Genomic DNA, 27819 nt, shown 5'->3' with positions numbered 1-27819 from the left:
TCTGAAGTTTATATTATTATTTATATTTTCATTCAATGATGTTCTTGCTAATTTATGCCTAATGGAATATCCCATTGTGAAATGCATTATGGGTCAAATGCATTACTGAGGCCTGGATTAAGTCCGTGCTATGACTTGTTGCTCTTCATCCTGTTTATAATTTTGTAAATATTGTAAGTAGTAGCCTATGTTTGGATGTTTGGTGCCTATTTATTTTTCCACTTTTGTTAATAACCGCCTCGACTAGAGCAGATTTTTTGTAAAATATGTCTGCCTCGTCACTGCTACATCCAATGTGACTGCCTACCAAACATTGTATTGATGCAGCCTTAAATAACAAATGGGTATTCTAATACTAAGGCTCATCCTCCTGAAAATTCATGAGCCTTAGTATTAGAATACCCATTTGTTATTTAAGACTGCATCAATACAATGTTTGGTGGATCTCACAAACACAGTTCGGGAAAATATACAGAAGGGGTAAAGGTTTTTGGGGCGGTAGGAGACTTTGAGAAGTTTTAAATGGAGATACTAACAGTGGAACTCAAGAAACTGCTCGACCTGAATATGAAACATTACTCATACTGGGCATAAAGATAGAAAAATGCTCCAAACTCCCTAATCAGGCCCTCTTTTTCCCAAATGTCACCATATTCCCTATGGTCCCTGATCAAAAGTAGTGCGCTATATAAGGAATAGGTTACCATTTGGGACACATACTCACTACTGAGTTCCTGGGAACCAATCGGAATTTGTCGTCATTAAAGCTACAATCTGGGATTCGTATTTCAGCCAAATTGCAGCGCCGGCACTTATTTTGGTATTCATCTGAGAGAAGGGGTTTAGGTGGGAAATGTAACACATCTCAAATTCAAAGACATCACTCTAGATCCAAGGACTGTGCTAATCTCATGAGTCATGAGGCATATATTTTGTTATAGTATTCAAGAATCAATGGGTTTTGGCTAAGAATTGTAAAGATTCCCAGATCCCAGACTGTAGCTTTAAGATATTTTAAGCTGGTGTGTGAGATAGTGTCTGCCTCACAAATATCACCCTATTCCCTACAAAGTGCACTACTTGACGAGAGGGCTAAGTAGTGCACTTTGTAGAGAATAGGGTGCCATTTAGGAGACAGCAGTGATTAATTACAGAGAAGAGAGAAAGTGACCGACTCCACTGAGAATCACTGTGATAGAAGCATGTTAAGGTTACTACAAGCTCCACTCTGTTGATCTACGTGCATGCTTGCACGTGGGAGGAGTGGGATTTTTGAGTAGTGAACACATTTTTGTAACATGATATCCTCGCCGGTCCCATTCCCATTCACAAAGGGGTGATAGCAATGTTTTTTATTTTTGTATTTTCATTCTGTAAACAACAAGGAAGCGTTGCCTTCCTTTGCTAGTAGTATCCAGCCAGTGAGTCATTAATAAAGAGGGAGGAAGGAAGGAGGGAGGAAGGGGATAGAAGGAGAGAGGGGTTGTTCCCATAATCTCTATTTTCTGCTGAAGTATGCACTTGTTTCTTACCTTCATGGATTTAAAGTAAATGACTGGTATGACTGGAGATCTTTATGGGCTATACTCGGCCTTGTCTCAGGATAGTAAGTTGGTGGTTGAAGATATCCCTCTAGTGGTATGGGGGCTGTGCTTTGGCAAAGTGGGTGGGGTTATATCCTTCCTGTTTGGCCCTGTCTGGGGGTATCATTTGATGGGGCCACAGTGTCTCCTGACCCCTCCTGTCTCAGCCTCCAGTATTTATGCTGCAGTAGTTTATGTGTCGGGGGGATAGGGTCAGTTTGTCATATCTGGAGTACTTCTCCTGTCTTATCCGGTGTCCTGTGTGAATTTAAGTATGCTCTCTCTAATTCTCTCTTTCTCTCTTTTTTTCTCTCTCTCTGAGGACCTGAGCCCTAGGACCATGCCTCAGGACTACCTGGCATGATGACTCCTTGCTGTCCCCAGTCCACCTGGCCGTGCTGCTGCTCCAGTTTCAACTGTTCTGCCTGCGGCTATGGAATCCTGACCTGTTCACCGGACATGCTATCTGTCCCAGACCTATTATTTGACCAGAATGGTCATTTATGAACATTTGAACATCTTGGCCATGTTCTGTTATAATCTCCACCCGGCACAGCCAGAAGAGGACAGGCCACCCCTCATAGCCTGGTTCCTCTCTAGATTTCTTCCTAGGTTTTGGCCTTTCTAGGGAGTTTTTCCTAGCCAACATGCTTCAACACCTGCATTGCTTGCTGTTTGGGGTTTTAGGCTGGGTTTCTGTACAGCGCTTTGAGATATCAGCTGATGTACGAAGGGCTATATAAATAAATGTGATTTGATTTGTATGGGAAGTCCCCCAAGTCTAGACCATGCCTACATCAATCAAATACTTCTAAATGTGTGCAAAGTAGTGAACAAGTGTTCACTTCACAAAGAAGGAGAGATTATTGGGATGCACCCAGAGAGAAAGACAAGCAGACAGACATTAAGAAATAGTGGAAAGAAGTTAAAGGAGACTAGAAGAATCAGTATTTTGAACATTAGGTGAAACTGCACCTGAGGAAGAGAGCGTGGTGAGAAGATGGAGTAAGAAAAACAGAGGAGATATGAGGAAAGGTGGGAAGAGAGGGAAGTGAGAAGAGCTGGAGGAGAGAGAGAAAGAGAGGAAGGGGAGAGTTGAGGAGAGGGGAGGAGAGGGGAGCGGATGAGAAGAAATTAAGATATGTTTTATGTTTGCATATAGCACCATCTTGTGGCATTTGAAACAACTGCAGATACAAAATATGTATAGTATAAAAATCTAATCAAATCAAATGTATTTGTCACATACACATGGTTATCAGATGTTAAACGTGAGTCTAGCGAAATGCTTGTGCTTCTAGTTCTGACCATGCAGTAATATCTAACAAGTAATATAACCTAACAATTTCACAACAACTACCTTATACACACAAGTGTAAAGGAATGAATACGAATATGTACATAAAAATATATGAATGAGTAATGCCTGAACGGCATAGGCAAGATGCAGTAGATGGTATAGAGTACATTGTATACATATGAGATGAGTAATGTAGGGTATGAAAACATTATATAAAGTGGCATTGTTTAAAGTGGCTAGTGATACATTACATCAAGATGGCAAGATGCAGTAGATGGTATAGAGTACAGTATATACATATGAGATGAGTAATGTAGTATTAATCTACCCACTGTACCTTCAACAACCTACAGTAAATGCATGGAACATAATAGACATGACATATTTCAATTTTTTTTATTAATTATAAACATCAAGGATTAACCATTACTTTCTATTAGGCTACTATTACTACTTTGAATTGCACTGACTGTATAATTGTATAATGTTTGACCCTGCAGCTTTGTTGGAATAAAAGTGGAATCAATTTATCATACTATTATGATTATTTACTGTTTAACTTGAGGTGTTGTGATGTGCTTTTCACATTGAAGAAGGTGTAATTATTACAAAATATAATTAGCCACAATATTTCTTAAAATGTAAGTACATCGTGCACTCTTCCATGGGGCAGAAGTCAGCGTGTTGTTGTTGTGATTCTGTATGATAGCAGCAGGTAGCAACAATTACAAAAATCTGCAATGTGGGGAATCGTAGGTGGCTCGTTTCAGACCGTTTTATCTTGTTATTGATATCTACTGTCTTGTTTTGAGGTGTTTTGACTGATGTCAAGTCTATTCTAATATTTCAAAACATTTTTTTTAGCTAGCTAACCAACAACTTTAACGATGTATTTGAGAGTCAACAAGTGCTCAACGTGCCCATTTATTTATGTTTTCAATAAACATTGGGAGGCAAAATATAGCATACACGTTGTCAACAACCCAAGCCAACGCCATACGTTTTACACCATAAATTGTGCATGCTAAACAGCCAACCCCTCTGTGGATATAATTTGTAAAATCATACTATAATTAAATTAGGCCTCCCTGTTTAATGTCTCGTATATCTGTCCATATCAATTAAATCTGAATAAAAAATGGTTTGTAGTGTAATATCAGTGTAATATCAGGAGGAGCTGTTACATAAGCTAACATAGTCCTTACGGTCATTGGTCAACTTTGAGAGTTAGGCTATGTTCCTTTACTGTTCCTTTAAAATAAAAAGCTGACCGAGGTGGAGAGGAAGGGGTGCTAGAGACCGTGCACTGTTTGCTTGTGTCAGTTCTGTGTGTGAATACTGCTGAAATCAATAGAATTAGCTAATAGCTACTAGGAAAACTAGCGAAACTGGTGGACATTTAACGCGTACGAGCGATTCAACCATAACCAGGTAAGTTGATGTCCTAATATATCTTGAGCCGACAACGACAGTTCCGTGTGACTACAGAGGTTGTTGAGGAGCACAATACAAAGGTTTTCTTCGCCGACAAATGCCGGTTGTTCAGAAGAGGCCCGCAAGTATCTTAATTCTCAAGACAACGAATAGGTTCAATGAGATTTCCCAATCCCGCCTGTTTTATACATTTTTAAATGCATATCGTTGTTAGTGAGAAAACATATTGTCGAGTAACCCGTGTCCGTTGAGAAGACGACAACGTAAAGTGAAGGTTTGGAAGATCAGTGGCCGGGTAGCGAAGGAACATTGGTTGGTCTGCGGTGTCTCCTAGTGATACACACCGGCCATAAGTGCAGCCTGGGCCGCTAGAGGGATACGGGGACTGCCGGGGGTGGCGTTGCGACAACCGATGTATTGAGGTACGGAGAGAATGCCCTCGACGTCCGTGAATGATTTTGTTGGAAAGAACCGTCCTATTCATCAGGTATAGCCTTATGCAGACTAAGTTAATGTTGTCACAGGTAAAGTTAAATTTTAATAAATCATTTTTGGATCCAGTGTGAAGTCGTGTTAAATGATGTATGATGATGATGATGGCCACCACAATTTGGACAGATTGTCGTCTATTTTGACTTTCTACCGTCATACACTGGCTGTACATTGACTCATATATCCCAGTTCTATTCGTGTATCCCATGATATTGGCGTTTTTGTGAAGTGTCATTTAATTAAACAGTAGCCTAGGCTTGGTCTTCGAGCTTGCGGCCCTTCCTCGGCGGTTTACTGCAGCCTTGGAAGTCGGCAACGTTGTTTATCATTCATTGGTAGGCTTCAGACAGTGGGAGATACAGTATGGCGGGTTTGAGTATCGCGCTACACATTACAGCCCCTCCACCTGCTGCTAGTTTAATACAGTGTATTTGTGCATGCCATAGTCTCTGTAGAATAACCCTAATTGGTTGAGTTAAATTATAAGCAATTCATATTCTGGCAGATTTGGGTGTTTTTTTTTGCCAATTTCGGCCTATGCCCTTACTGCATTGCTAAGGCTCTAAAAAACATTGTAATAATCATGATATTCAATAAAGGAGCATTTCAGCATTAATGTGATGTAGTCCTTTTTATAGGTCCATAGTCAAAATACAATGATAGCCTATAGCTTACAGTAACTATCTGAACCATGTACAGTTGAAGTCGGAAGGTTACATACATGTAGGTTAGAGTCATTAAAACTCGTTTGTCAACCACTCCACAAATGTCTTGTTAACAAATTATAGTTTGGTTGGTTAGGACATCTACTTTGTGCATGACACAAGTAATTTTTCCAACAATTGTTTACAGACAGATTATTCCACTTATTATTCACTATCACAATTCCAGTGGGTCAGAATATTACATACACTAAGTTGACTGTGACTTTAAACCGCTTGGAAAATTCCAGAAAATGATGTCATGGCTTTAGAAGCTTCTGATAGGCTAATTCACATAATTTGAGTCAATTGGAGGTGTACCTGTGGATGTATGTCAAGGCCTACCTTCAAACTCTGTGCCTCTTTGCTTGACATCATGGGCATATCAAAATAAATCCCCCAATACCTCAGGATTCCTTGGGAGCAATTTCCAAACGCCTGAAGGTACCACGTTCATCTGCACAAACAATAGTACGCAAGTATAAACACAATGGGACCACGCAGCCGTCATACCGCTCAGGAAGGAGACTCGTTCTGTCTCCTTGAGATGAATGTACTTTGGTGCGACAAGTGCAAATCAATCCCAGAAGAACAGCAAAGGACCTTGTGAAGATGCTGGAGGAAACGGGTAGAAAATATCTATATCCACAGTAAAAGGAGTCCTATATCGACATAACCTGAATGGCCGCTCAGCAAGGAAGAAGCCACTGCTCCAAAACCACCATAAAAAAGCCAGACTACGGTTTGTAACTGCACATCGGGACGAAGTTCATACTTTTTGGAGAAATGTCCTCTGGTCTGATGAAACAAAAATATAACTGTTTGGCCATAATGACCATGGTTATGTTTGGAGGAAAAAGGGGGAGGGTGTCAAGTCTGAGAACACCATCCCAACTGTGAAGCACGGGGGTGGCAGCTTAATGTTGTGGTGGTGCTTTGCTACAGGAGGGACTGGTGCACTTCACAAAATAGATGGCATCAGGAGTCAGGAAAAGTATGTGGATATATTGAAGCAACATCTCAAGATATCAGTCAGGAAGTTAAAGCTTGGTCGCAAATGGGTCTTCCAAATGGATAATGACCCCAAGCATACTTCCAAAGTTGTGGCAAAATGGCTTAAGGAAAACAAAGTCAAGATATTGGAGTGGCCAACACAAAGTCCTGACCTCAATCCCTTAGAACACTTTTGGGCAGATCTGAAAAAGCGTGTGTGAGCAAGGAGGCCTTACAATCCTGACTCAGTTAAACCAGCTCTGTCAGGAGGAATGGGCCAAAATTCACCCACTTCCCACTTATTGTGGGAAGCTTGTGGAAGGCTACCCAAAATGTTTGACCCAAGTTAAACAATGTAAAGGCAATGCTACCAAATACTAATTGAGTGTATGTAAACTTCTGACCCACTGGGACTGTGATGAAAGAAATAAAAGCTGAAATAAATCATTCTCTACTATTATTCTGACATTTCACATGCTTAAAATAAAGTGGTGATCCTAACTGACCTAAAGACAGGACATTCTTACTAGGATTAAATGTAAGGAATTGTGAAACTGTGTTTTAAATGTTTTAAATGTATTTGGCTAAGGTGTATGTAAAATTCTGACCTCAGCTGTATATAAAGAATGTTGTATGATATGCATACAAAAGCTGTATTTTGACCCCTTCTCGTTTCTCTTTGTTTCAGATGTAAAAATGTGAGTATTGTCAGAGGCAGATGTGCTCCCACCCACCCCAGCACCACACTAGAATGTACTTGATGAACGTGCCTCCAGTTGCGGCTATTCACACAGAATGGAAGTCATCGTGCGGCGGTCCACCCGGAGGCTTTAGCGGTCTGCCCATCTGCTTCAATGACTCTGACAGCGACTTGTCCACCACTGGAACACCCATCCCAGAGAAGGTCCAGATGATCATAGAGAGCCTAAGGAGCACCCATTCCTCACTCGACATGGGCAATGAGACTGAGGGGAACCAGGTGCTGTCAGGACAACCAGGACAGGATGTCGGAGCCCGCAGCTCCCAGGGCCAGGGCTTCAAGGCCCGGAGGGGGCTTCCTGTGGTGATGGGGCCCAAGCCCAAATTCAGAGGACCTCTTCCTGCCACTCACATTAATAATTTGCTGGCAGTGCCAGAAGTTTCCTCAAATGTTGATTCGGAGAGCCAGAGTTCTGACAGCGATGACTCGGTGGATAGAGGGATCGAGGAGGCCATACAGGAGTACCTGAAGGAAAAGGACGACCACAAACGCAAGGCAGAGCCAGAGCCATCCACTAATATTCTACAGCCACCCAAGATGCCGCGGAGGGAGCCTCCTCCAACCGTTCCAGAACCTCCCAAACCACAATCTGACAGCAATAAGGTTTTAACTGCCAGCAACCAGGTCCCGAAAAGTGTCAAAGCAGAAACGCAGGACACCACACCCCCAGCCATGAAAAAACGTGTAAAAAGTAAGACACCCACCTGCAAAGAGAATCCCTTTAAGAAATTGGGCACAACAAGCAAAGCAGCGGTGGTCCAAAAACTGTCCTCTTTCGAACAGAAGAGAGGCCCCTCTATTTCGAACCCTCTTTCTGGCAAACTGAAGTGTCCCTTGGTGAAAGCAGTGGAGGAACACTTGTCTGACAGTGACAGCAGTAGTGATGACGGTATAGAGGAGGCTATTCAACGCTACCAGCAGGAGAAGAAGAGAGAGAGACATGAAGGAGGAGGCAGACAGTCCTCCAAGCCCCTTCTTCTCCTCAAAGAGGATTCCGACTCCAGCAGCAGCGATGACGGAATTGAGGAGGCTATCCGCCACTACCAGCTGGAGAAGCAGAAAGAGAAAAAGAGTGTCCCCAAACTCTCTCTATCTCTACCCCCTAAACATGAGCAAGTCAGTAAAGCAGCCGCTTCCCTGTACTGTCCAGAGAGCATCAGCTCTCCAGCAGGGGCCATGAAAAAACACAAACTGTCTAAAAAGAAAAAAAAGAAACCTGAGACTAGGGATGTAAAATCCTATCTACCCTCCCAAACTCCAGGTTCCTCACTCTCTCTTATCAAGACGAGATTAGCAGCTAGCAGTCCCCAGGGGAACGGCCTCCTCCTGTTGACTCATGTGGAGCCCCTGCGAGAGAGGGAGCAGGAGCAGCACACCACCCCAGGCCCAGCCACCCTGAAGGTGAACACTATCACTACCACCACAGCTGAGCTGATGTGTGCTGAGGCCATTCTGGACATCTCTAAAGCTGTCATTAAAATTCCAGAGGCCTTTAACCCTAATGCAGTGGACCTTATCAATATCAACAGCAGTTCCACAGAGTCCTCCACTTCCCTCCTCATCTCCACAAACTGTCATGATGATGATGATGATGATAATAATAAAAGTGATGATGAGAGCTCCGTTGACAGTGAGGAGGGGATAGAACAGGAAATCCGGAAGTTTCTCGAGCAGAAGGCCCAAATGCACAAACTGTTGCCTGGTTCAGCTGTTGGTACTACAAGTCAGGGTGGTGGAACTAACACTATGACTGAACCAGAGAAAAACACCAAACTGAGTCTGGCCCAGAAGAAAACACTGAGGCTGTCTTTGACGCAGAGAAGAAAGCGCAAAGAGGAAGGCGGCAGCAGGAACGGTGCCAAGGAGGAACGAGAGACTGATCTCGGAATGAAAGAAGAGGCCGTCACAAAACCCTTGACTGAGCATGACAGAGGGTCAGGCTCATCCTTGTCGTCCCTGAAGAAAGCCCCACTGAAATCAGTGAAGGGCTCAGAGAGGAGGAGGGAACAGAGTGGAGAGAAGAGTAGCTCACTGGACAGTGACGAAGACCTGGACACTGCAATAAAAGATTTGCTCAAGACCAAGAAGAAGTTGAAAAAGAAGACTAGAGATATGAAGTTGAAGTCAAGGAAGGGCCTCAAGGATGATGAGTATTTGTCTAGAAAAACAGCATCACCGCTAAAGAAGCTCAGAACGGAGTCTGAGCCCAAGACCGGCAGTCTTTTGAAAACGACCCTTAAAGTCACTACTACTACTACAGCCCAAAGTGGCAACGACAACAGAGAGAAGTGCAAAGTGAGTAAGAATGTGTCAAAGCATCCACAGAGCAATAAGAAGAAAGAGCCCCTTAACCAGGCATATGAGACAGACCGGTCTGAAGGGACAAAATGTGTAGAATGCCTGTTGGGAGTTAATGACCCAGGGGTGTTTCAGATAAAGGAAGATAGTAGTTCAGTGGACAGCGACGACAGCATTGAACAGGAGATCAGAAAGTTCCTGGCGGAAAAGGCTAAAGTTTCTACTACCGCAGGGAACACGGGAGATGGAAAGGAGATTGGGAACGGCAAGGGCAAAACTACAATCCCTCTCACAGAGAAAAGCATCAAAACAGAAAATCAGCTGGCTGATATTCCAAGAATGGATGTTACCCAATTCCCTGACCCGCCTCGTCAGAGCAGTTCTGAGCAGAGAGGAGTTCCGGACAGAGGAGTCTTTCCCAACACACCTCCAGGAAACCCCACCTCCATCCTAGGAACAGCCAGGGGATCGTGCCTCCTTTCAGCCCTCACCCCCAGCTCCTATCCTACAGCTCTGGAGCCTGCTGATGGGGCTGCCAGAGCTGACAAGAGGAGTTCGGGTTCAGGAAGCGGTAATGCCCACCAGTATGCCAGCTCAGAGATGGCAAGGGGTCACAGCCACAGGTCATTTCCAAGCCCCAGCACCCACTTGCCCAGGACTGACTCAGAGCAGTGGCTTAAGAGCCAAGCGTTTGAGACAAAAGAGAAGATCCATAACCGGAACCCATTCCAGTACAGCTCACCTAGTTTTGGTGAGAAGACAGCCACCACGCATGCGTATCAGTGTGGAGTACCAGCCAGTATCTATCAACATAGGAGAGCTGAGCCTGCACCTGCATTGGACACACCTGTCTCCACCTGTCCTGATGTTGTACGGATTGGGAGGATCGTCAAATCACCACTGGTTCCTTTCCACTGCCCCTCATCCTCAGAGACAGCCGTCGTCTTCAGCTCTCCGTTCCCAAGCCTAACCAGGAGACCTGTGGAGACGGGGCCGTCCGGGAGGTACTTCCTCCAGGGTCATGGGTCAGGGCCGGGCAGCCGCTGGGGTCAACCTCCAACCCTGACCCCAGGGCCGTCGGAAAGCAGAGTGGTACACGTGGCCAAGAACCAGCCCACGTTTGTCGAACTGTCTGAGAACAAGACCAATCATGTACAAGTCAGGAGCAGGGAGGTGACAGTGATTGAGGGAAAGAAGGAAAGGAGAAGTGACTTGCCAGCAGGAGAGAAGGAAAAGGAAAGGGAGGGCAGAAAGCCAGAGGAGAGAGGAGGAGAGCAGATAGAAAGACAAGGAGAGGAGGAGTGTGTAGATGAGACCGATGTCAGCGAGTCAGACGAGAGGACGAGCCCAGAGAAGAAGCAGGGCTTTCCTACTTTGTAAGTTCAGGCTTTTTCCTTGTAACTTCACATAGTAGCATCACATAGCCTTTTTTTTTACCTATTGCGTGTGCCCTCCTTCCTAGTGGAAATCATGTGCATTTGTTCATTTGACGGTTCCAAGGGATAGTTTGTTTGTTGATACACAAAATGAGCATAGTGCAAAGCTTATTTTTATATGTTTGTACATTTTATACATCTATTTAAAATACTATAACACAATGTCATCAAGGATTTAAGACAAACCTACCTTTTTTTTCATTTGTTCTGTGAGATTCCATTTTCTGTTACGTTCTTCTCATTCAAGCTCTTAAAAGCAATATCAATCACCACCCTGAAACAACGAGCCCCCGTGCATGAAGGCTCATACCACCAATGCACAGCTGTGTGTGTCTGGTCATTTAATACAGGAACTGGTTATTTTTGTCTCCCTTGACGTTTAAAAAAAACTTTCAAACCCAATCAAATATATAAACCTAACCACTAAAATACTACACTAGTACTATAAAATGTTAGGTCAAATACAGAATTATAAAGACAATTTTAACAGGGAGCAGTGAGGTAGAAGTGTTTTGTAGCTCCATGGATGAATGGCTTAAGGGACTCCTTTTTATAATGCAAATACTTCATACTCTGCATTCAACTAGCCTAATATTCCCATGTGTGTGTCTGTGTTCCCTTTCCCTCTTTGTAATGTTTTAATAGACTAAAATCTTCCCTGTGCATTCTAACAGTCTTCCCCATTTTAATGACACAAACGCACGGAAACAAAAAATATCATTGTCATAACAAGCCCTTACCATAAGCTACGTTTCTGTTCTGAAGGATCCTGTCAGCAGCGGTTAAATTAGCAAAAGCGACTAACACCCGTTCAGATGCTGTTTTTACACCTGCTTTTTGTATGTTTGCTTTGTTTTGTCTGAAAATATACAAATACTTTCTGAATTTGTGGCCTATCATGAAGAGATTGTCCTCTATACAATCATAGGCACATTAGCCCATATCAATGGTTCATCTCCCGCTCACAAGCTGTCAACAGCACACACAAACTCATCGGGCTCTTCGGATTTCTCCACTTGCCATTTGGTGTGTTTTTTTTCTTTCTTTTCTTTCTTTGTTTGCTTGTTTTATGTTCCAGTGGTTTTCTTGAATTTTCATATGTGAAAAGAATTATTTATTTTTGTTTATGGAAAAAAAGGAGGAAAAAATACTTACTGAACATGCTGTGCATCGCCAGTTTTCATAAATATTTTGCAAAAATTGAACTTTCACCGGTTTTCCCTGTCAGAGGAAGGCTACTTTGACTGTATCTTTAAAGTGCAACTGTATAATAAAGAGTGAATTTCAACAACAGTGGTGCCTCTATCTGATTTAACAATTCAAGATTGATATGGTCAATATGAGTGTGTGTGCGTGCGCATGTAATTGTGAACCAATGAGAAAATGTCAAAAGACAATCATATGGTATTTTTTAAAATATAGTTTAAAATTAAAATGTAGCCTCAACAATATAAGCATCATAACTTGATTATTGCTCAACCGAGAAGGACCATGCATACATCACAGAAGAGCTCTTCGAGATGTACCTACCAGCTGTTACTCCTCAGGACACTTGTCCCTCAAGGAATGTGGATTGCTGTTAAACAGCCATATCTACAGTGCCTTCAAAGTATTCATACCCTGTGACTTATTCCACATGTTGTGTTACAGCCAAACACAAAATACCCCATAATAGTTTGAGACATTTTTGCTAATTTATTGAAATATCACTTCAGTATTCACACCCCTGAGTCAATACTTTTTCGAAGCACCTTTGGCAGCGATTACAGCTGTGAGTCTTCCTGGGTAAAGGCATCCGCATGCTTCCCAGCCAAAACAGTTTGGAAGAGTTCATGCAAATATTATGATGACATTTTGTGACTGTTTTGTTGAGGGTTTTTTTTGGCTGTTCAAGCCCACAATTTTTTGGGTGGAGGCAAAGTTTGGAGCTGAAGTCTACGGTCCTGCACCAAACATTTTAGATGTACAATTGCACAACTAAAATCTCCTGGGCAAAAACGTTGAAAGTAATGACAGATTTCTTGAGTTATCTTAGATTAATACATACTATTTTGAGGAAGTGTGTACTGTTTACCGCTTCTCAAAATCGACAAACGATACTATTGCCACTTTTTTTCTCATTATACAAACAAAGGTCTTTAAAGGGAGTATGCGAGCAGACTCGTTCCGTTCGGCTAGGCACCACCCGAACTGAAGCATACTGACGTCTTAAGTCTAAGAGCTTTCCACACCAGGATTGTGCAATATTTGCCCATTCTTTTCAAAATTCTTCAACCTCAGTCAAATTGGTGGTTGATCATTACTAGACAACCATTTGCAGGTCTTGCCATAGATTGTCAAGCAGATTGTCAAGCAGTAATGACTGGGTGTATTGATATACCATTCAAAGTGCAATTAATAACTTCACCATGCTCGAAGGGATATATTCAATGTCTGCTTAATTTACCCAGCTACCAATAGGTGCCCTGCTTTGCGAGGCATAGGAAAATCTTGCTGGTATTTGTGGTTGAATCTGTTTGAAATTCACTGCTTGACTGAGGGACCTTACAGATCATTTTATGTGTGGGTTACAGAGATGAGGTAGTAACTCAAAAATCATGTTAAACACTATTATTGCACACAGAGTGAGTCCATGCATCTTATTATGTGACTTGTTAAGCACATTTGTACTCCTGAACTTATTTAGGCTTGCGATATCAAAGGGGTTGAATACCTATTGACCCAAGACATTTCAGCTTTTAAATTTTAGTTACTGTGTAGACATTAAAACATAATTCCACTTTGACATTATGGGGCATTGTGTGTAGGCCAGTAACAGACAATATCAATGTAAACCATTTTAAATAAGGGCTGTAACACAACCAAATTTGGAAAAAGTCAAGGGGTTGCTAATACTTTCTGAAGGCACTGTATGTAACCCTTGCTATATTGTCCATGTACATGACTCATTTAGCTAATGTTAAAGGCCTCAGTCTCCTCCTACTTCTCCTTTCATTACCGTATCAAATCAAAGTTACTGAGCAGTGATTACAGCAGTACCTTGGGCCCAGATTTTTTTTTATCAGTCAGACCGATTGGAAGACATGATTGAGAAACTCCAAGGTCTCTGCTTGATCTCTTATCATTTCCCTCTGGCAACCGCATGCAATTCTGTTCTGCGGCCTGACTATTTCGATTTCTCTAATGTTGAGATTGAGAATGATATGATCATACTTTTCATAACGTGTAGTGCATAAGCAGTCACTGTTTTAAGGAGTATGGAAATTAGGCTGTGTTCGATTATTCTTGAGCAGATTGTCCGATCTCCAAATTATAATGAGTAGTCATTGAAGATGTAGGGTGATGTGTAGGTCAGTCAGTCTGCTGTTGCCGGCTGCAATGTAGCCAGTCTTAAACATGCACTGATGCTACTTCCCCTACCTTGCCCCAGGTCTCTATCCAGCGCCATTGACCCTGGTGTCGACCTCAGCCCTTACATAGCACTGAACACAGAGGAGAGGAGCAAGAGGAGAGGATTGATGTATAAAGCAGTCGCTGTAAAGCAGCCAAAGGTACAGTGACATACAGGAACAGTTAAGCCTGTTGCACACTGCCCATACAATGCCAAACAAACACCAACAGAAACTGAGTTGGCTAGGTGTGTCTATGTGTTGGGTATTGCATGGGCATTGTGCAAGGGGCTTTAGTGTGTGTTCTGATTTATCTGGAATAGGTTTGTGGTTGCATTGGGGTTTGTTGGCTTGGTTTGTTGACAATGGAATCTTTTCGGTTGCTTTATTTCATTAGACCAAGATTAAAAAACCTGTCAAGAGAGTGCTCCAATTTCTACCACTATCCAGGTACATTTTGTCAGTCTCATCTTGTCATATTTACCATACTTGATAGCACAATAGTACAATAAGGAGATAAATAAAGGAGGAGGAAATTACATGATTAGAATCTAAGGGGTTCCTTGAGTCCAATCAAATTTTATTTGTCACCTGCTTCGTTAACAACAGGTAGACTAACAGTGAAATGATTACTTATGGGCATTTCCCAACAATGCAGAGAGAAAATTAGTGTAATGATAAAGGATTCTGCTTTGCAGGAAAAATGAATCAACTTGGAAGTGAAGCACATCTTCAAGAATTCTTATCAAATATTGAAATGTTGAACTGTTATTGTTGGTTGAATTGTTTGATTGGGAAGTATGTTCGTTGTGTTGAAATTGCACTTCAGCTCTTTGTTGGTTTGTTCAACAATATTTGTATTATTTATATTTGTTTCATATTTGCATAGTAGGCTATTTTGAGTAGGCCATTGATCTTCAATATTAACATTTTGAGAGTTGTTGAATGTTTTAAATATCAATAAATGTTCTTCTACATCATGTTCATATTAATGTTGAAATATAATTTCTTGACACTTTTGGTAAAAACAAGATTATGAAATCAACAGATCCAGAAAATCTGGCTAGAATTTGACCAGAAAGAGGAATGTACAGGTAACTGCCAAAGTAAAGGAAACACTTGAGTAAATGAGGGACACGAAGTATATTGAATGCAGGTGCTTTGACACAGGTGTGGTTCCTGAGTTAATTAAGCATATTAATACATCATCATGCTTAGGGTCATGTGTAAAAATGCCCAGCTACCCATTATTTTGGCTACCATGGCTAGAACAAGACATCTCAATGACTTTGAACGAGGGGTCTCAAAGGTACATAGGGGGTTTAAAGTATGTGTATTTTACTATACTGCAGAGTACCAGAAGTCCTCACAATTGCACACCAAGAAAGATGCTAACAAGTGAGGACATTTTGCAGGGCCTCACAAGGAAAACAGTTACTTTAGGGTTAGGGTTTGGGGTTAAGGTTAGGGGAAATCATTTTTAATGGGAATCAATTGTTGGTCCTCAAAGTATAGTAAAACAAATGTATGTCAGTCACCAGATCTCAACCCAATTGGACACTTACGGGAGGTTCTGGAGCAGCACCTGAGACAGCATTTTCCACCACCATCAACAAAATATCAAGTGGACGGAATTTCTTGTGGATGAATGGTGTCACATCCCCAGTGGTGTATATTCATGGATGTCAAGGAAAGCCAGGCTTCCCCAAATATTAGACTAATTAACTAAATATATACAGTACCAGTCAAAAGTTTGGGCACAACTCTTTTATTTGTAATATTTTCTACATTGTAGAATAATAGTGTAGAGCAAAGGAAACTGCGCCCCTCTGCCTCAGTGTGTGTAGCCCATTTATCTGATGCTGTCTGGATTAAAATAGTATGACATGTTGCCACCGTAGCATTTCATTGATTGAACAAGCGTTTGGCCTCTGATTGATAAAATAGTTTATATAAAATAATGAGCCAATCAGCTTTCAGCTGAGTTCAACTGTGGGTTGTCCTGCTGCAGCATCCCCCCCCCCCCAAGGGAGGCGAGTATGGATTTGGCTTCACAACAATCAAATCACATCCATCAAAAACGTGTCTGTTTCTGGTCTGCTTGTGTTGATGTCCTGCAGTAGCTTGCTAAATCAACCCTTTTCTAAGCCATCGATGGAGATGTGGATTTGGACTTGTGGTTTTGAGGTTTTGACTTAATTATCTGTACAGGAAAATGATTATGATGGCGATTCTGATCTAACCATGGATTAATATTGGCTTGAGACGATTGAAGTTCAATATGTAGCATAGATGTAGACTCACATAACTAGCTAGTTAACATAGCTGATTAATTATTGCCCATGCGAAGAAGTTAGGCTAGCAAGCATTTTAGCTTCGTAGCCTATGACAACAAAAATTAAAAGTGTACTGTATGACAGAGCCATAGACCGTTTTGCCAACATGAAAGAGGAGGATGGCATTGGCGTTCAACTAGTCTAGAAGTAGAGTGAGTCAGCTTCCTATTTCGCAACAAAGCATCCTTCACTCGTGCTGCCAAACATACCCTCGTAAAACTGACCATCCTACCGATCCTTGACTTCGGCGATGCCATCTATAAAATAGCCTCCAACACTCTACTCAACAAATTGGATGCAGTCTATCACAGTGCCATCTGTTTTGTCACCAAAGCCCCATATATCACCCACCACTGCGACCTGTACGCTATCTTTGGCTGGCCATCACTTCATACTCGTTGCCAAACCCACGGGCTCCAGGTCATCTACAAATCTCTGCTAGGTAAAGCCCCGCCTTATCTCATCTCACTGGTCACCATAGCAGCACCCACCCGTAGCACGTGCTCCAGCAGGTATACAGTGCCTTGCGAAAGTATTCGGCCCCCTTGAACTTTGCAACCTTTTGCCACATTTCAGGCTTCAAACACAAAAATATGAAACTGTAATTTTTTTGTGAAGAATCAACAACAAGTGGGACACAATCATGAAGTGGAACGACATTTATTGGATACTTCAAACTTTTTTAACAAATCAAAAACTGAAAAATTGGGCGTGCAAAATTATTCAGCCCCTTTACTTTCAGTGCAGCAAACTCTCTCCAGAAGTTCAGTGAGGATCTCTGAATAATATATAATAATAATAATATATGCCATTTAGCTGACGCTTTTATCCAAAGCGACTTACAGTCATGTGTGCATACATTCTACGTATGGGTGGTCCCGGGAATCGAACCCACTACCCTGGCGTAACAAGCGCCATGCTCTACCAACTGAGCCACAGAAGGACCACCCATGAATGATCCAATGTTGACCTAAATGACTTAGGATTAGGAATTGGCCGCCTTTCCTTCCAGTTCTCTGCTGCCAATGACTGGAACGAACTGCAAAAATCACTGAAGCTGGCTGGAGACCCATATCTCCCCCACTAGCTTTAAGCACCAGCTGTCAGAACAGCTCAGAGATCACTGCACCTGTACATAGCCCATCTGTAGACAGCCCATCCAACTACCTCATCCCCATACTGTATTTATTTATTTATCTTGCTCCTTTGCACCCCAGTAGCTCTACTTGCACATTCATCTTCTGCACATCTACCATCCCAGTGTCTAATTGCTATATTGTAATTACTTCGCCACCATGGCCTATTTATTGCCTTATACCTCCCTTATCTTTCCTCATTTGCACTCACTGTATATATATTTTTATTTTTTCTACTGTATTATTGACTGTATGTTTGTTTATTCCATGTGTAACTCTGTGTTGTTGGTTGTGTCGAACTGCTGTGCTTTATCTTGGCCAGGTTGCAGTTGTAAATGAGAACTTGTTCTCAACTAGCCTACCTGGTTAAATAAAGGTGAAATAAAAAATTAAATAAAAGTCAACTAGTTTTTGTTTTTTATTACTTGAGCACGAAACAAATCATTACCATGGACAGCCACATGATATTTAGCAACAATGATTGGACTAAATCGTTTTTGGTATCTTTAAGTTTGTTTTCACGTTATTAAACTAATGATATCTAGCCTAGTTGATTTGATGATGATGAAATGATGCTGGAATATAGCGGAGGCAGTGCTCCTGTTGTCTTTGTGCTGACTTGCTGGTAACTCTGTGGGTTCTATACTGAATAAAAATCTAAATGCAACATGCAACAATTTCAATGATTTTATACATTTAAATATATTATTGTTTAGAGTTCAAAAATATATTTACAGTTCATATTGACTGACTGTTGTCAGTCAATTGAAATAAATGAACTAGGCCCTAATCTATGGGTTTCACATGACTGGGCAGGGGCACACCCATGGGTGGGCCTGGGAGGGCATAGGCCCCCACCCACTGGGGAAGCCAGGCCCAGCCAAATTAACATTCAATTTTCTGGCAAAAGCTCTGGTGGACATTTGTGCAGTCAGCATGCCAATAGCAAAACTTGAGACATCTGTGCTATTGTGTTGTGTGGCAAAACTGCACATTTTCAAGTGGCCTTTTATTGTCCCCAGCACAAGGTGCACCTGTGTAATGATCATGCTGTTTAATCAGCTTCTTGATATCCCACACCTGTCAGGTGGATGGATTATCTTGGCAAAGGGGAAATGCTCACTAACAGGGATGTAAACATATTTGTGCACAACATTTGAGAGAAATAAGCTTTTTGTGTGAAAGGTACATTTCTAGGATCTTTTATTTCAGCTCATGAAACCAACACTTTACATGTTGCATTTATGTTTTTGTTCAGTATGGTTGTTTAGGAAACGGTTAAAAACATTAACTTGTTTGATCACGCTGTAGGTCTAACTGTTTTTACATGCAATATTTGTTTTGTGGACCTCACCTGACAGATTGCCCCGGTTATGTGATTAAACAAAGGTATGTGTCATTCAATTTATTCTGCCACTGTGTGACAGTTGTCTTTTTGTTGTCTCACGGTGGCTTATAAAGGAATGCAAACAACACAATTATCACAAACTAACTTGTAATATGGCTTTTTTACTAGCTTGACTTCCCCAGTGATTTTACACAGGCACCGCTACTGCACATCTCACAAATGGAGTTCAAAACACTTGTAGAATATACGCCAATGCGCATTCGCGCAATTTAAGATGCTTTATGTAGGTGTTTTCCATTATTTTTGGAAGTAGTGGCTGGCAAGGTCTCCTAGTGGTTAGAGCGTTGGAAGTTCAAATCCCTGAGCTGACAAGGTACACATCTGTCGTTCTGCCCCTGTACAGGCAGTTAATCCACTGTTCCTAGGCCGTCATTGAAAATAAGAATTTGTTCTTAACTGACCTGCCTAGTTAAGTAAAGGTAAAATAAAAATAAATAAAAAAATGTGGAAGTTACCTGTACATTGATTTTGTAACACATTTCAATAAAGTTTTTGAATAAACATTCAAATGAATGAGTGTTCGTGGGAGTTGTGGTCCAATAGAAATGATTGACGCTTGATCTAGCGCGCACGAAACATCCAATGGACTACAAGTACTCAGTCACATTTTTATTTGACCTTCAGTGGGAGGGTACAGAGCCGAATCAAGCATGGCAGCCGGAGTTTTTACCAAAGGTACAGTTTATTTACATTATACAATACATTTATGTACGTTGGTTATGCTTCTAAAGAAAATAGGCGTGGGCCTGATTTCTTTGTCTCGCTTCCGCCCGCACCCTCTGGCTTTCTGTCCGACTCCCACCCACTACCGCAAGGATTGTCCAAAACCCGACCCAGTCCCAGCAATTTTACACACTATAGGCAGTAACAAATGCGCAAAAATAATTTAAGAAATTGGTTAAATTACCAGAGATTCTCAGGTGGCCCATTATTTTAGGCTATCTGTATTACTGGGCTACAGTATACTAGTATTTGACATGCACAAGTACGGTGAAATGACTTAATTGCAATCTCAAAACCCAACAATCCAATAATCAATAACAATGTATTACTGGAAAAAAAGACGACGAATAGAAAATATGAAATACACAAAGCAAGTAAGTAAGCAAGCATACAAATAATAGCATACAAATATTTAAAAAGTCAGTTCCAATACCATATTTACATGTGCAGGGATACTGGAGTGATGGAGATACACATGTATAGGGGTAAGGGGACTAGGCAACAGGATATAAGAACAGTAGCAGCAGCTTGTATGTGAGTGGGTGTGTAGAGTCAGTATAAATGTAGGCGCATATTGTGTGAGTGAGCAAATTATGCAGGGAGTGTTGGAGTGACAGTGAGTGCGTAGGGCCCTGTGAGTGTGCATAGAGACAGCGCAAATATTGAAATAAAAGGCCAATAAAGATACAAGGTAAAGAGTCCGTGTAGCTCTTTTTTTATAGCTATTTATCAGTTGTATTGCTTGGGGATGAAGCTATTCAGTAGCATTTTGGTGTCAGACTTGATGCACCGGTACCTCTTGCCATGCTGCAGTAGAGAAAATAGTCTATGGCTTGGGGTCTTTGACAGTTTTCCAGGCGTACTTTTCACACCGCCTGATGTAGAGGTCCTGGATGGCAGAAAAATCCAGATAACTCCTTCATTGTAAAGGGTTTAAACACTGTTTCCCATGCTTGTTTAATGAACCATAAACAATTAATGAGCATGCACCTGTGGAACTGTCGTTAAGACACTAAGAGCTTACAGACGATAGGCAATTAAGGTCACAGTTATGAAAACCTAGGAGACTAAAAGAAGCCTTTCTACTGACTCTGAAAACACCAAAAGAAAGATTCCCAGGGTCCCTGCTCATCTGCATGAACGTGCCTTTGGCATGCTGCAAGGAGGCATGAGGACTGCAGATGTGGCCAGGGCAATAAATTGCAATGTCCGTACTGTGAAACACCCAAGACAGAGCTACAGGGAGACAGGATTGATCGTCCTCGCAGTGGCAGACCACGTGTAACAACACCTGCACAGGATCAGTACATCCGAACATCACACCTGCGGGACAGGTACAGGATGGCAACAACAACTGCCCGAGTTACACCAGGAATGCACAATCCCTCCATTAGTGCTCAGACTGTCCACAATAGGCTGAGAGAGGCTGGACTGTGGGCTTGTAAGCCTGTTGTAAGGCAGGTCCTCACCAGACATCATCGGCAACAACGTCGCCTATGGGCACAAACCCACCGTCGTTAGACCAGACAGGACTGGCAAAAAGTGCTCTTCACTAACGAGTAATGGTTTTGTCTCACCAAGGGTGATGGTCAGATTCACGTTCATCATTGAAGGAATGAGCGTTATACCGAGGCCTGTACTCTGGAGCAGGGTCGATTTGGAGGTGGTGGAGGGTCCGTCATGGTCTGGGACGGCGTGTCACAGCTTCATCGGACTGAGCTTGTTGTCATTGCAGGCAATCAACGCTGTGCGTTACAGGGAAGACATCCTCCTCCCTCATCTGGTACCCTTCCTGCAGGCTCATCCTGACATGACCCTCCAGCATGACAATACCATCAGCCATACTGCTCGTTCTGTGCATGATTTCCTGCAAGACCGGAATGTCAGTGTTCTGCCATGGCCAGCGAAGAACCCAGATCCTCAATCCCATTGAGCACGTCTGGGACCTGTTGGATCGGAGGGTGAGGGCTAGGGCCATTCCCACCAGAAATGTCCGGGAACTTGCAGGTGCCTTGGTGGAAGAGTGGGGTAACATCTCACAGCAAGAACTGGTGCAGTCCATGAGGAGGAGATGCACAGCAGTACTTGATGCAGCTGGTGGCCACACCAGACTGTTACCTTTGTTCAGGGACACATTCCATTTCTGTTAGTCCCATGTCTGTGGAACTTGTTCAGTTTATGTCTCAGTTGTTGAATCTTGCTATGTTCATACAAATATTTACACATGTTAAGTTTGCTGAAAATAAACGCAGTTCACAGTGAGAGAACGTTTATTTTTTTGCTGAGTTTATATCAGCCAATATGCAAGATGTAGTTTGAAGAGTGCAGAGTTGGGAAGATTTTCAGACGGAGTAAACTATAGCCTAATCGTATTTAGGAAGTACATTTCCTTGGAAAGATGACTGCCCCGTGCTTCTCCGACCCATGCATAGGCTATGTCTTTCTCTATTTAATTGAGACCACACACGCACCTACACTCTCACGTATGGCTACTGAACTTAAAGCAACAAGAATGATGACAGCAACACTTGCTACGTTTTGCATATAGGATAAAATTTAAATTTGGGAAAATATTCAGACTCCTTCCCCTTTTCCACATTTTGTTACATTACAGCCTTATTGTACAATTCTCTTTTTTTTCTCCTCAATCTATACACAATTTACCCCAAAATTACAGATACATTATTTACATAGGTATTCAGACCCTTTGCAATAAGACTCTAAATTGAGCTCCGGTACATCCTGTTTCCATTGATCAACCTTGATGTTTCTACAACTTGATTGGAGTCACCTGTGGTAAATTAAATTGATTGGTCATGATTTGGAAATGCACACACCTGTCATTATAAGGTCCCACAGTTGACAGCGAATGCCAGAGCAAAAACCAAGCCATGAGGTCGAAGGAATTGTCCGTAGAGCGCCGAGACAGGATTGTTTCGATGCACAGATCTGCGGAAGGGTACCAAAATATTTCTGCAGCATTGAAGGTCCCCTAGAGTGGCCTCATCATTCTTAAATGGAAGAAGTTTAGAACCCCCACAAGACGCTTCCTAGAGCTGGCCGCCCCGCTAAACTGACCATTCGGGGGAGAAGGGCCTTCCAGAAGGACAACCATCACTGTAGCACTCCACCAATCAGGCCTTTCTGGTAGAGTGGCCAGATGGAAGCCACTCCTCAGTAGGACTAGGTGATATGGCCCAAATATTATATCATGGTATTTTTAAAAATGTGATTATATTTTTAGTTTTTGAATAATACAAGTTCTACATTTGCTTTGAGTAGTTAGTGATCCTAGAGTGGCAACATGTACACTCTACGTGATTTCAGTGAGTCTTTCTGATTGTTTTACACTGTTCAATTCAACCAAAACAAATTTCAGCACTTATCATTTCTGCATTTACTGCACTTAATTGCAGTGGTGGAAAAAGTACCCAATTGTCATACTTGAGTAAAAGTAAAGATATGTTAATAGACAATTACTCAAGTGAAAGTCACCCAGTAAAATACTACATGAGTAAAAGTATTTGGTTTTTAAGTATACTTAAGTGTCAAAAGTAAATGTACTTAAGTATAAATAATTTCAAATTCCTTATTAAGCAAACCAGATGGCACCATTTTCTTTTTTTCTTTTTATTTTTCTTTACGGCTAGCCAGGGGCACACTCCAACACTCAGACTTAATTTATTAACAAAGCATTTATGTTTAGTGAGTCTTCCGGAGCAGAGGCAGTAGATGACCATGGATGTTCTCTTGACAAGTGTGTGAATTAAACCATTTTCCTGTCCTGCTGAGCATTCAAAATGTAACAAGTACTCTTAGGTGTCCGGGAAAATGTATGGAGTAAGAAGTACACTATTTTCTTTAGGAATGTAGTTTAGTAAAAGTTGTCAAAATTAGTGAAGTACAGATACAAAAAAAGATTCAAGTAGTACTTGAAAGTATTTCTACTCAATTGAGAGAATTTCCACACTGCCACGTAGCGCTCCACGATATGGGCAAATAATCGAGGACTTCTTTTTAACCGACTGTTGCAATTGTGATTTGACTTGCGAATTAGAGCAAAACTGTTGGAATCATGGAAATAGAATGAATATTCTAATTCTACTGTTATAGTGAACACTTTAAATACAGTGTTTGAGATGACAATTAATGAAAATGCCAGGGATAAGTTATTGTGACATGGTAGGAACTAAAGTGTTAAGTGTTTCCTAGGGGACCCTCCCTATAAGCTTTGGCTACATTGCATGTTTTCTCTTAGCTACTTAATGTAGCTAACATATTCTTGCTTTGCATATTCCTCTTTGATTTAGAAGATACTGTTGCACAAACAACATGCAGATTTAGGTCTACACCATTACTGGTATTATCAGGCTGTATTAGCTAGCTAAGTTTGCTCTCACTCAGTACATTTATTTGCTAGCTATTAGCTTTAGCGGCTAACAATTAGCATCTCACAAGATTGAGGGCAACTTGCTAAGAACCTGTTTTTGCTTTGTCATTATGGGGCATTGTGTGTAGATTGGGGGACGACGACAATTGAATCAATTTTAGAATAAGGCTGTAACAATGTGGAAAAAGTCAAGGGTTCTGAATACTTTCTGAATGCACTGTAGCCTACCTTTTTAGGTGGATGAGTGTCAGGCAGAGACAAAAAAATGAGTAATTAATACTTATTGAAAATGAAAACACTTGCTCACCATTGTAGCCTAATCAATGAGTTCTGCCTTTTCATTTTTTTTTTTTTACTGCACCTCGACTGACGGTTGATTTCCCTACACTTTCCGTTATCAATATTTATTTACAGGCACTGTAGTAAACTACAGTCTAATCATATGTAGTTAATTTCATATTTAACTGCCACTTAATTCTCCGCCCATGTAGGCAGCCTACTCTATTCCAATGAGACCAGACATACTAGGCACACTTGAACTTACATACCCAACTATAGAGGAGAGGTAGGCTACTGAAGTTGAACCAGTGTGTGAATAATGCAACAACAAAAAAGTGCTTTTAATACAATAGGTAGGCTTAAAATAATGCATGCAAAGCAGCAAGACACATTTTCAAATAATCTGCGGGACAATAAATATTTTAATGCCAAAGTCCTCTGTCTGACTGCCCGCTCCTGGCGCACCGCAATGATCTCTGTCGGGTCCATCGGGAATGCAGCCCTCTACATCACACATTCAAATCAAGTGGGATGGTCAGCGTTACAATGTAATCGCTTATATGTTGTAGTTTAGCTACTGTCGTAATTTTAGGACTGCTAGCTAACTTTATGCCGGTGTGTTCCTTAGGTTTGTGCGGGCTCCACCACCCCTGGCTTGTTGCAGCCGGATATTCCTGTAGTGGACCGCTCTGTGCGACTGCTGCGGCCGTCAAAACACTCCCCTTGCAAACTGAAAGCACAGGTAGGCTGTTGTCAGTGACATGTACATTTAGCTGTCTTACAGTAGTTATAGGTATGGCTACTAAGTTTCACACTCATTCACAAAAATTCTCTACTTCACCATCACAATGAGATAATCTCTTCTCTCTCTTTTTTTTTTTTGTAGATGTCACTGACAAGATCCTGAACCTTCCCCTTGAAATGCCAGATTTCTTCCGCTTGTCAGAACTGTTCTCCTTGAAAGATCTATTCGATGCCAGAGTTCACCTCGGCCACAAGAAAGGCTGCAGACACAGGTGTTGACTATGATTTCCATATTTCATCCAACAGTTGCACTATGATTTTTTGTCAACTTGTCATTGTGCTTCACATTAGACTTATGACTGATCTACCATCTTGGATCAGACGAGTAGAATAAAGAATCTTCATTGGACAAAATATTTGTCAGCTTTCAGATATTAGAGACAACATGTAAGTATAAACAGGCTGACGTTCTCACACAAACAATCTCTGGTTTCTCTCTCTCTCCTTTGCTCCCGCTCTTTCTCCCTCCCTCTCTTGTAGGCTGATGGAGCCCTACCTGTTCGGCAGTCGTCTGGACCAAGACATCATCGACCTAGACCAGACAGTGGAGCACCTCCAGAGCGCCCTAAACTTTACTGCCCACATCGCCTACCGTGGCGGCGTCATCCTCTTCATCTCACGCCGCCGCCAGTTTGGTCACCTGGTGGAGAGCACGGCGCAAGACTGCGGAGAATATGCCCACACACGCTACTGGCAGGGCGGCCTGCTCACCAATGCACCCATCCAGTATGGCCCGGGGGTTCGGCTGCCTGACCTCATCGTCTTCTTCTCAACGCTCAACAACGTCTTCCAGCAGCACGTGGGGGTCCGCGATGCGGCCAAGATGAATATACCCACAGTGGGGCTGGTGGACTCTAACTGCAACCCCAGCCTGGTGACTTACCCGGTGCCTGGGAATGACGACACACCAGCCGCTATGGAGTTGTACTGCCGCCTGTTCAAGATGACCATCAACCGAGCCAAGGACAAGAGGAGACAGATGGAGCTGCTGCAGGGTCAATCAGCAGTGGGCCTCACACCAGGCTCCTTGTGAGTGGCAACAAGGGGGAATGAAGGGCCCCTGTTTGAGTTATTTGAAAATGCATTCTTCTTTACTCCCTTCCTTGAAGTAATACCTGATCTAAAGTAACATGATAGGTGAAATCTTTAACTTTTGGCTAAGAGAGTAGTGAACATGGACAAAGACATTACTGCTAAAATACTCTATGAAGCATCATGTTTCAGCAACAGATTTGGTGAATTTGTACAGAATTGTTGCTCTTTTTCTAGATGTATCTGGAGAAACTGGTGTACAAAATGTGTAATTCCAATGTTTGTTCCATCATCAACTGATCCGGGTTTGATCAGCATGTTTCTATATTATTGCTAAATCTCAGCTTGTTTTTCATTGTCTGGTCAAATTCAATGAAAAAATTGCATTTCTGTATCAAATGACATGATTGCACTACACTCATTCTATTTATCAAGTAAACTTTTTATTTTCACTAAATTTGTTTGGTCTCTTTTGCATGAATTTTTCTACACGCACACTTAGTGGATTTTAATACTGGGCTAAAATCTTAGTGTACAAGTAATGTCCAACTAGTGCAAAAAAAAAACTATTACTTTGGCAATGACTAAATTCATGCATGTTTATTATTACATATGAAAACATGAGACTTACACCAAGCAGAGTGATCATGGTGACTCCAGTGGAAGGGTTATTGCACCCACTGTATAGCAATCAACATATCAGATGTCTTCATCGTAGCTTCTAGTTTTGATCAACTTAAACCATGTTTCCATCCACTGTTTTTATGTGAGTAAAGTCATATTGTATTTTAAAAAATCAGGACAGCTGTTTTGAAAACAGGAAATTTAAGTTGAATTTTATGAGGACAGATCATTTGTTTGTTCAACATGGGATCTTTTTGTGTCTGTAAAGTTAATTATGTGTGAAATGGCAGTGGAAACACCTTTATGCGCAAATATTGATATAATAACCATCCTATCGTAGTAAATTTGGAGTGGTGTTAATATGGTGTGTGTTTCTCCCACTACGACTCGCGAGACCATGAAGTTTATTAGGCTACAGATTAAATATAGTAAATTATGATGAACTTCACAGGATGGTGAAGGTGCACTGTGATCTTGATGCTCCTTTCCAATAAATATTGTGGGTCTTATTCTGGTGACATGATGATTGGTGCTTGACTGCCGTTTGACAAACACATATTCTCACTCTTATCCATAATCTCATGTAGTAGATCAGGAATGGGAAACTTTAGTGGGGGTGGGGGCCACAAAAAACTTAACTCACCATGGGGGCTGCAGTGGCTCTGCGTACCCCCCCTCCCCGAGCAAAACATCTTATAGCC

General features: G+C 41.8%; 2 protein-coding genes across 4 annotated transcripts; both read left to right on the top strand.

Moving 5' to 3' along the window:
• Positions 1 to 4136: 4136 nt before the first annotated feature.
• Positions 4137 to 15380, top strand: LOC118385394 (protein phosphatase 1 regulatory subunit 26-like). 3 transcript variants are annotated; one of them, XM_035772510.2, is made up of 5 exons: positions 4137 to 4314; positions 7192 to 10937; positions 14428 to 14548; positions 14784 to 14836; positions 15085 to 15379. In XM_035772510.2, the coding sequence occupies exons 2-5, from the start codon at positions 7222 to 7224 to the stop codon at positions 15107 to 15109; spliced, it is 3915 nt and encodes a 1304-aa protein (XP_035628403.1). In that variant the 5' UTR covers positions 4137 to 4314; positions 7192 to 7221; the 3' UTR covers positions 15110 to 15379. The 3 variants fall into 3 exon arrangements, with proteins under 3 accessions (XP_035628403.1, XP_035628405.1, XP_035628404.1); XM_035772512.2 differs by lacking the exon at positions 4137 to 4314 and adding an exon at positions 4419 to 4739 and having other exon boundaries at positions 15085 to 15380; XM_035772511.2 differs by lacking the exon at positions 4137 to 4314 and adding an exon at positions 4419 to 4804 and having other exon boundaries at positions 15085 to 15380.
• Positions 15381 to 19853: 4473 nt separating this feature from the next.
• On the top strand, positions 19854 to 26951 carry LOC118385393 (28S ribosomal protein S2, mitochondrial-like). Its single transcript, XM_035772509.2, has 4 exons — positions 19854 to 19941; positions 25287 to 25400; positions 25545 to 25674; positions 25943 to 26951. The coding sequence occupies exons 1-4, from the start codon at positions 19917 to 19919 to the stop codon at positions 26493 to 26495; spliced, it is 822 nt and encodes a 273-aa protein (XP_035628402.1). The 5' UTR covers positions 19854 to 19916; the 3' UTR covers positions 26496 to 26951.
• The last annotated feature ends 868 nt before the right edge of the window (positions 26952 to 27819 follow it).

This window comes from Oncorhynchus keta, chromosome 6 (assembly GCF_023373465.1).
Source record: "Oncorhynchus keta strain PuntledgeMale-10-30-2019 chromosome 6, Oket_V2, whole genome shotgun sequence".
Taxonomy (NCBI): domain Eukaryota; kingdom Metazoa; phylum Chordata; class Actinopteri; order Salmoniformes; family Salmonidae; genus Oncorhynchus; species Oncorhynchus keta.
This window is presented reverse-complemented; position numbering and strand designations above follow the sequence as displayed.